Source organism: Pseudopodoces humilis, chromosome 17 (genome assembly GCF_049639895.1).
Source record: "Pseudopodoces humilis isolate 2021_Gansu_Grassland_sample_001 chromosome 17, ASM4963989v1, whole genome shotgun sequence".
NCBI lineage: Eukaryota > Metazoa > Chordata > Aves > Passeriformes > Paridae > Pseudopodoces > Pseudopodoces humilis.
In genome coordinates, this window is record NC_142216.1 from 10,721,248 (window position 1) to 10,731,496 (window position 10,249).

Below are 10,249 nucleotides of genomic sequence, written 5' to 3' on the forward strand. Positions count from 1 at the left end.
CTAGGTTGGGTCCTGCCAGACACATGGCTTAGAATTTATAGCAGAATAACTTGAATCCTTTTCTGGTTTTTTTCTAACCGTATCTAAACCTGAGCAATACAGTTTGGATTGCCCCTTTTAAGGGAATCTTGCAAGGGATGATTTATGGGATGGTTTGTGCCCTGCTTATCATAGTAGCTGCCCAGGGACTATGAATAGCACCACGGCACCAGCACTCCTTCACTGCCTTACAAGGGTTGGTGGGAGAAGCACCTTGAGTGTTGAGAAGAAGAGAGCTGTTTTGTTTGTTTGTTGAAGAGTTACTCTCTGACAGATGGATGTTTATTTTAGAAAGTATAGGTGATTTTCTGCTTCGTTCTGTTGTAATTTATGACCTATTGTAATTTATGTTCTGCTTTAATTTACATCCTGCTCAAGCCAAATTTGCTGGTTGAGTGTGAGCTGTGCAAATGGCTGCAACTGTGTTCTTGCTGGTGCTGTGAGTTGAGGGTCTCTGCTCCACAAGTCATAGTGCCTGCAAGTGCACAGCACCAGTCCTTGCAGGATGCTGGCTCCTGATTTTCAGATCCAGGTGGAGTGTAGATCTTTAAGGCTCTGTTTTGCATCAAGCTGTGGAGCGGTGCTGCTGGGTATGGAGCATCCCTTCCCACTGAAGCATAGTGAAGCCACACCTGGAGTGAGGTGGCAGCTTTGGGTGGGCTGAGAAGCCCTGATAACACCCTTACATGTCCCTGCATGCTGCTTTCCTCCACTTTGTTTTACTTGAGGCAGCAGGAAAAGCTGCTCATGCTCGTTGTTTCTCCACCTCAAAGAGCTTTCCCAATCTCTACCAGGGGCACCATCGTCAAGGCTCGGGACAAACTCTACCACCCCGAGTGCTTCATGTGTGACGACTGTGGCCTCAACCTGAAGCAGAGAGGGTATTTCTTCATTGAGGAGCAGCTGTACTGCGAGATGCATGCCAAGGAGAGGGTTAAGCCTCCTGAAGGATATGATGTGGTGGCTGTTTATCCAAATGCTAAAGTTGAACTCGTCTAAGGCTGGGCTGTGCTCTGGAGAGGTTGGATGGCCGTGAGCCCACCCACGTCCTCTTGCCGGCTGCAAGCAGTGGAGCTGTGATCAACCCCAATTACCAAAGCCCAAGTTAAAATGCCTTCTCCTAGATAAAACCGTTTACACTTGGGATCTCTGGGGAGTGGTGTTGAAAGCATTCAAACAGGTTTTGCCCTTCTTTTTGACACTCTGCTTTCTGCTGTGTTGGGTTATTAGTCTGTGCTGTAATCTTGTCCAAGATCTGTGTAAATATTGATTAATTCTTTACTCTCTTTCATATAAAACCTGTATTCCTTTTTTTTTCTTTTTTTTTTTTTTGTTATGCCCTCCTTCTACTGAAGATGTTTTAGAAGATATTTTAAAAGCTCCAAGAAAATAAGGCACTTTAATAAAATAAGCTGTCTCTTATGTCCTAATCCTGATTTCTTGTCCTGTGCCTGCCCCAGTGATTAAAAACCAGCCCCTGAGAGTCAGGATGATACCAATGGGTGCCTCACTCAGCTGTGTCACGGCAAATGTGCCAAGGAAGGGGGTGGTCTCTTAAAACAGTAATTAAAATGAAACTCTCTCCACCACAGCAGTGCAGTTTGAGGCTGACAAGAAGAAGTTCGAGTTCCCAAGAGATCTCCACACTGAGTGTGTGATGAGGCTTTTTTCTTCCTTCTTCTACTCCTAATTCAATTGTTCTGTCATCTAATAACCCAAGCACACCTTGAAAGGACACTGCAGTAGTCTGGAGCACCCTTTGATTATCCCCACCTTCTACATTTCTGCCCGCAGATGCCTTTGCTTTGGCCATTGCAACTATTCCCCAGTTTTTGCTATAATTTTGCAGTCCTTTATTTCTAGATCCTCAGATTTCTGCCATCTGGGTCTGCCTCCCAGCAGGAAGGGGGTGATAAAATCCCTCCAGCCACTTAGGGAATAACTGGAGTTTGGGTGAGCCCCAAATCCCAGGGAAGCAGGATTGTCTTTATACCCATCTCCCAAGGCAGTGCTTTTAGCCAGGTCCATCATCCACTTTAGTTTACAGGGAAAATATTTTGTAGATCTTGAAATGTTTCTTAGAGAAATGTGGGTTTTTTTCATGTTAGTACTCAGAGGAAGGAGAGAGAAAGTTGAGTTGCTCAGCTTCTGGGTACTGTTGTGCAAGGCCATGGGAGCTGTGTCTTTGGTACCACAAGGTTACTTCTGCTTTCCAACAGCCTTACTCTTCTTCCTCCTCCGTTTGAGAGAAGAAGGATGTGGAGAGAAAAAGAAATGCTTGTGCTTGCTTTCCTTCCATGGAAAAGGAAAATAAGAAATGGGGTGATGGTCAAAGCACCCCTTCCCCTTCTGACTCTCCATAAGAGGGAAAACTGGGGATTGGAGGAGGATTGGGAGTGTGATCCTAGTTGGGCAGGTAATTTCTTCCTACAGGTTCTGCACCCTGGAAGGGATTTTAGGGAAGGGATTCCCTAAAAGGGATCCCCAGAAGGGATTAACTGGTCTCCCATCTAGACCTCTTCATGCAATGCCTTACAGGGATGCAGCAGCTCCTGCCCCGTGCCCTGCAGCCTCCCAGCAGCCATGGGCTCCTTCCAGCTGGGTACCACAGAGATGCTGGCTAACAGCAGGACATCCACCTCCCCCTCCTTCTGCAATCAGGAATTTTTAATTATCAAAGTACAAGAAACATGGAAATTTTTCTCACAGTGCTGAACCATGTTTTTCTTGTATTTACATGGCCTTGCTTGGTCAGTTGGGCCCTCTGAAGGGGAATGTTTAGGACAAATGTTGTTATATGTTGGTTATAGGTTGGAAGACAGAATTTATGACTTGATTTTTTTTTGTTCACCAGACAAAACAGCCTGTTTTATTGTTCAGAATTACTTATATAATTGGTTTAAAACTCCCAGGCTTAGATAGCTCATTGGCTGGGATCTCTCTCTGCCCAGATCTCTGGCCAGTGGTGTGCTTGCAACTAAACTCAAATGGCTGAGGGTCCCCTGTAACTTATCCAGGGACTTGTTCTGGCATGAACTAGGCTAGCCAAATTGGATTTGTGTTATGGCCAAATTCACCTTGTCCAGTCCAGACTAGCTGTACTGTGACAATACTGTGACAAATTATAAATGAGGAGCCAAGGTAATCAGGCGGGAAAAATTACTTCCCTGGTTTGCAAGGCTCTGCTTGGTTGCCTTTGTCAGAAACATTTATTCTGAATTCCACTGTTATCCTTATACATTGCTGGTTTGAGCTCTAGTGTCTGTAGCTTGAGAGTTCAGGCTTCACCCAAATCCAGGACTGAGTACAGCTCGGCTGCATGATGGAAGACTCACAACATGAATGGCACAGGATGCTTTTCCCTGTTTTCCAGGCAGACAGTTAGAGCTGCCAGTGGTGCTGTTTGTCGCTCCCTGGGGTTCTTGTCCCCATTTGATTCTATCTGCAGGATGCCAGAAGTCTGCAGCCCTGATACAGGGAACACCAAGTTACAAGCTGGTTCATTGCCCTCATTTTAAACACCCAGCTGAGCAGGCTGCTGCCAGGACACCCTTAGTGGTCTTGCTTGGCTGCCACACCAGTACAGCACTGGGAATACTGGGCATGCAGCTGTTCTTTTAATTTTATCCCAAGTCCCCTCAAATCAGTATTTCCACTTGACATGTCATGATACCCTTTCTTAGGAGTAATCAGTTCATCTGATCCCCCTGCAGAACTTGGACCTGCCTTACACAGGCCCATCCCAGGGCACAGGGTTTCCTGGCTTCAGGCCACCCTGTTCCTGTTGAGAGGCTTGCAGGAGCAAGTGTCACCTCCTCTATCACCAGATAATGCTATTAAACTCTGTAAAATGTGGGAGGGGTATTGCTTGTATGAAACAAAAAATAAAATTGTATTATGGATTTTGTCTCACATCACTTGGCCTTTGACTAGTCTGTGTGTATGGGGGTCCTGTGGCATCCAGGTGAGAAGGACACTGGATAAACTTCAAAAAGCATCTTGAGATACAAATTACATCTCCATATGAATTGCTTTTCACATGTCATTGAGAGATTGTTTGAGGTTTGGCCTGTGTTTTGGGGGGAGTTGCTGTGGGGTTTTTTTGACTTCAGACCTTCCTGGATCCTACATCCTATCAGGTGTGGAGGTGGGAAATACCACTGTGTCTCTGCCTGTTACATGATCCGCCACTGGAGCCTGGCTCCTCTCCTGCAGCGTGACCTAGCTCATCCTGTCATGGCTCAGAGCTTTGCTGCATCTGACCCTGCACAAGGCTGATGGATCAGTGGTTTTGGTGGTGTTTAATCAGCCACAGTGACACTCCAAGAGAGCCTTCTCCCACTGGATGTCCCAGGCTGTCATCAGACTGGGGTCCACAGTTCTACAGTGCTGGGGGTATTACTGCTGTCACTGCTGGAGTGATCTGGACCTTCTTCCCAAGGAGAGGTTCTTTATTGCTGGCCCTTGGAGTACAGGAGCCCACTGGGTGGTGGGAGTGTGGGGGATTGGGAGGCAAGGGCAGGTTGGGGTAGCAGCGGTGTCAGAGGAATGTTTGCTTCTGTAGCTCAGTCTTGATGGGTCGGGTTTTAATAGTTGATTTGGATTCAAATCACTGGTGTATGAGAAAGTCAGAAGGGGTGTGAGGTAACTGCCTCCAATATTTGACCTAAAGGGTTTTTTTGACGCGGGCCAGAGATTTCCCGGGCTAGCTCCGATAGGTTTTCTCTCTCTCTTTTCCCCAAGAGGGGCCCGAGCCAGGGCTTCTGTTTGAGCCCCGGTTCGGGTGTGAGCTTTTCAGCCCTGCTTTGAACACACGTCTCTGGGGTCAGGCGAAGGAATGAGGGGAGGACTTCCTTCTGGTTTGCAATTCACAGGTTTATTCTGTAAGGAGAAATCCCGGAGAAAGACAAAAAGATTCGGGAGTCTGACCGCTTCTTTTAAAGAGTTAACGCCTCGGGGGATTGGGAATCGTGAGAACCAGTTCGAAAATAAAACCAGCGGGCACACAAACTTTCTACGAATAAAATACAGACAGGTTAAGATAAGCGGTAACGGGCATGGGAATTCTCTAATAAAGTTCCGAGGATTAGGAGTTTTCCAAGAGGGGGTGGAACCGCGGGGTGGAGCCGCGGGGGAGAGCGGGAGAGACCGCGCCGGCCGAGCCCCTGCGGCTGGGACACAGGGAAGCGGAAACACACGGGCAGCGGGGCCGGGGACACGGCAGCGGGGCCGGGGAGAGCCCGGGGGGCCGGGGACACGGCAGCGGGGCCGGGGAGAGCCCGGGGGGCCGGGGGAGAGCCCGGCTGTGCCGGTGGGACAACCACAGCAGCAGGAAAGGGCTAGGGAGGAGGCGGCGAACTCGGCGAAAGCTTCAGCCGCGGCAGCAGAAGCCCCGGGCCGCGAGCGGCGGTGGCGCCCCGAAAGGGAAAAAATAAACACAAAAACCTCGAACTTAGCTAGCAACTGAACCCCTACCGCAACAGGTTTTATTTGGCAAGAGCTCATATATGGAAATTGTTGTCTGTATGTGCCTAAAACATTTAAAAGACAAAACCTCTGAGGATTCCCATGTGGAAGAAAAGGTTTCTGTGGTGTGAGTCTGTAACTCTATGTCTAATTAGTACACATAATTAGTACGGTTATGACTCTCTAATTAGTGCTTTTTCTATTCAGCCTTGAAAACACGTGTTGGATGTGTTTCTGTGGTTTAGCCACCACCATCCCCAGCCCCTCTGTCCTGGGCATTGATGCTGGGGGGCTTGAGCCCCTTGGGGTGATCCCCACCGTGAGACTGAAGGGTACGGAGAGGCTGGGCAGCACTGGGGACCCCCGACCCACTGCTGCCCACACAGCTACTCCGACCAGCCCAACACCGGGAGCCTCCTCTCTTCTTGGGGAAAAAAAGAGGTGCAAGCTCCACTGTGATAAAACTAGTATTTATTAACTAAATGAAGTGGGACCAGGGCCAGACTGATTCACGTTTTAATTGTTTAACTTTTTCCATGTATCATCATTTAAATTACATACTTAGCCAGGCATTATTTCCACCACCACACCCCTGTTTTTCTGCAGTTTTTGTTCGGAGTTAACTTTGGTTTTGTTACTGCCAGTCTGCCCCAGGGACTCAAAAAATTTCTCAGATGTCCTGTGCCACAGGAGGGGGATTGGGGGAAAGAGGCCCTTTGGAAAAGTTTCCTGTCTTCCCTTTCTCATATATGAAAAAAGCTATTTTAATTACTTTAGGGAGGAAAAAAATTTTCCCTACACATATAGTAAAACCCAGAAAACCACGCCTGACTCTGGAGAAACTTATCTGCAAGTTGTTTGTCTCTGTTTCTCCCCAGAAACAGATGGGATCTGTAGGGGAGGTAGTGGTAAATGGGTGTGCCTGGGATGCAGGGGGCTATGAAGGATGTGTGGGGGAAGATGAGGGGCAGATGGGCTGCAGGGGTCTATAAAGGATGTGGGAAGTGGGTGAGGGCCAGAGGGGCTGTGTGGGTGCAGGGCCATGGGGCAAGGCAGAGCTCCATCCGGGTGCTGTGCTGTCTCCTGCTCCATCTAGCGATGAAAATGGAAATATCCAGCGGCTTTGAGCAGGATGAGACAAGAGAGGGCTCTGTGAGGAGTCCTGGCATGGTGGAAAGGTGCCCGAGTGAGAACATCCAAATCCACCCAGAGGGCAGCACTTTGGGAAACTTCTGGCAATGATCTCTCTGGGAGAGGTCATTTTACACTGTAGTGATGGGCTTGAGCATTTCATCTCATCTCATCTCTGGCAAGACCTCTGGCGATTCCTTGCTCTGATGCAGCCCTGACCCGTATCACTGAGCTCTGACCCAAAGTCTGGGGGCCAGGGAAGCAGAACATGTTTGTCCCGATGCACCTGCTCCTGCTGCAGAGAAAATGTGTGCTGGTCCCTGCCAAGGCCAAAGCAATGTCTCTTCCCTGGTTGGAGTGACATTGCACCACAGGCAAAATTACTAAAGTCCTTCATGGGTGGTGGATAACCTCGGGAAAGCTGACTGCACTTGAGTATATGGGCTCTGGGAGAGTTTATCCCAAATCCTCACACATGTGCTAAAGACAGGCATCCTTACTCCATCTCTTTTACAGGATTCCTAGCACAGATAAAATGAAAAATCATTCACACAGAATGCTTGTCTGCTGGGCTCTGCTTAGAAGGAGACAAGTTCATTCACCAATACCAGGAACTGGGAAGTGATGGTCATAATGTCCCTAAGAGCTTCAAGTTCCACAGGCTGGATTCAAGTGAGCATCAGGCAACTCTTGGCACTGCTCCAAGGGGTACTTGCACTATATTGCTGAGAGAATAGAAAGGCTGAGATGAGTCAAGAGCCTTTTTAAAGGCTGCCAAAGATAGCTTTTTCCCAGATGCTCTTGGTCCAGTGGGATGTGTGCCCTAGCAGAAAGAGCAGAGCAGCTGTGGGCTGTACCACCCCACTCTGGAGTAGAGCAGGAGCTCTGATGCCAGCAGTGGCACAGTGTCACACTGGGTGAGGAGGGTTATGTGACTGCACTTCAGCAGGAACTGGGCTCCTCCACGGCTGGGGGCAGCTTGTGGCATCCAGCAGCCATTGGTGCAGCTTCCTGCTTCCACAAGGGCCAAGTGCCTGCACTATAGCTGGTATCTCAGCTATTCAAGGATTTGCTCCATCTCCCCCTATAATGAAGTATTCCTCCTTTACTGTACTGGCTCCTTGGCTTCTCACTTCAGTTAAAAGGAATCTCTCTGACCTCATTTCCCACACACTGCTCTTTATCTAATAGCTGAAAGTGTGTTTTAAAAGGCTGTGGTAAAATCATAGAATTATTTTGGTGAAAAAAGCCCCCAGCACGACCAAGGCCATCACTAAACCATGTCACCAAGTGCCATATCTTCATGTGTGTTAAATCCCCCCAGGGATGGTGATGGTTTGTGACATGCCTGTGTCAGTGTCACAAACAAATTTCCTCCAATATCCAACCTAAACCTCCCCTGGTACAACTTGAGACCATTTCTGCTCATCCCATTGCTTGTTCCTTGGGAGAAGACACCAACCCCCACCTCACTACCTCCTCTTTTCAGGGAGTTGTAGAGAGCAAGAAGGTCCCCACTGAGCCTCCCATACCCCAGAGTCCCTCCTGCTCCTCAGCTGCTCCTTGTCAGAATTGTGCTCCAGCTCCTTCCCCAGCTCTGTTGCCCTTCTCTGGACATATGCACTGACCTCTTTAAGAAGGGTCAGTTGCAAGAACTAGGACTGGTCCTTCCCCTACAGTGAATTTGCTTCACAACAGTCCAAGCCATTCACTGGCCACAGTTCTAATGTGGTTTACATAGTCTCCATGCTTGGGTTAAAGCATCCCTGATGCTGGATCACAAGTGGGTTTTGCAAGCTGGGGAGCACCCAGGAAAAACTCTGGGCTATGGTGATTGCAGCAAGAGCTTGTGGTGCTGTGGTAGAGCTGGCTAGAACACAAGGGATTTCTATAACTGCTAATTTATGCAGGTTCACAATATAAGAGAAAACCTTGTGGTGTTTTCATGTCAGACAGGAGAAATTTTAATATGTTAAGCATGCAACTGCAAACCAGATAAACCTAAGCACATCATCTACCACTTACTGAGTCTGTGTCTACCACTTACTTTTGATAGGCTAAATTTGCAGCCTAAGCATAGTTATTTCTGAGCTCTTCGAATTAGTCCTCAGTAGTAAATTACTGTTGACTGAATAATTACTAAGACTGCATTAACATTAATCCTTAAGACAATACACTCCTCAGCCCTAATTTCCTCATGGGAGCAGGCATGCATTGCATTTCTTTACTATGGTTCTTGCACAGCCTCAGGGCAGGGCTGGTGGAGGGCTGCTGCCTGCTGCTGCCTGGGAACCCCTGATCTGTCCAAACTGGCCCCCACCTTGCTCTTATCACTGGGGACAGCTTAGACTGTTCAGTAGCCCAGGCCAGGCATGAGGATGTCCTCTCCAAACTGGAGATATCTGAATCTTCCCATGACACGAGTTCTACATCCCACATCCGAAGCAGCAGCAGATCGCTGCCTGGCCAGATAAATGTTGCCATGTGCTTCTCCCCGCACAAGCACTACCAAGCCATCGCTCCTACTCCAGGCTTCATTCCCACACTCCCACGTCCCTGTGATCTCTACTGGAGCAAAGCTTTCCAGCCTTTCCTCACACATCGCTGGCAGGGGCATCCTTGTCTGAGCACAGCCCGACACGGGCACCCTGCTCACACCTCCAGGGAGCTGTGTTGTCCGAGCAGGACAAGCGCTGTGCTTGTTGTAGACACCACCGGCTTTCTGAGCGCTCCCTCAGTTATTTCAGAAGATGACAGCGTTGTTCAGATTTCTAAAACGGCTTTGACAGCTATCCATGTAACCTAGTGTGGGCAAAGCCAGAGTCACGTGTAGAGCAGGAATAGTAAATGAATCGAGAAGGGAATATAAAAAGCTCCTCTCTCGAGGCCAGAGCTGCTATAGGCTCCTAGAGCAGACACTGCTGACCTTGTCGAGGGTAAACACTGCCGGGAAAAAGCACTGGGTTGCATTAGAGGCTAAGACAACGTTTGATTCCTAAAGCCGTGTCTGGTCCTTGTTTTCCTCTGTGCCAGTGTTTAGGAGGGCTCCCATTACTGATGTCGCTACCTTTCGTGGGATGATCCAGGGGGAGACCCCGCCGCCCCGGCAGCCCCCCAGCTCAGAGCTGATGGCTCGCTGTTCCAGCTCCCTGTCCATGAACCGTTCTCGTGATGCCGGCTGTGCTCCGCTCCCGGGGGGATGGCACGATGCCCTGCGCCTCCATCTTGCAGCAACAATACAGGGGATAGCCTGTTTTGGGTCCCCGAAGGGAGGGATTCAGGGCTCAGGGAAGGCTGCGGGCGGCGGAACAATCGCCGCACTCCCACCAGGCTCTGATCTCGCACCGGCAGCTGCTGCTGAGGCAGCCGCCCGGTCCCGCCCTGCCGGTACCGGAACCACCCGGTCCACTCCGGCTGCGGCTGCCCAGGCAAATAAATGGAAAAAACCGGGACACGCCTCCTAAGGAAAGCTTCGGAGCCGGCGGCGGAGCAGCGGCGGTGCCCGGGGGAGGCTGCAGGGATGCCGCGGGGTGGGCAGAGCCCGGCTCCAGGAACCCCCCCGGTCCCCAGGACGCACCGCCCCGCGGGGGCCGGGCCGGGCCGGGGCGGAGCC

The 10,249-nt window shown here is 49.7% G+C and overlaps 1 protein-coding gene across 1 annotated transcript in view; it reads left to right on the plus strand.

Moving 5' to 3' along the window:
• The window catches only part of PDLIM4 (PDZ and LIM domain 4), a 44,511-nt gene extending 40,555 nt beyond the window's left edge, over positions 1–3,956 (plus strand). Inside the window, exon 7 of the mRNA XM_014253264.2 lies at positions 834–3,956. Within this exon, the coding sequence (XP_014108739.1) occupies positions 834–1,038 (205 nt within the window). The 3' untranslated portion in view covers positions 1,039–3,956. The remainder of the gene's footprint in view (positions 1–833) is intronic.
• The last annotated feature ends 6,293 nt before the right edge of the window (positions 3,957–10,249 follow it).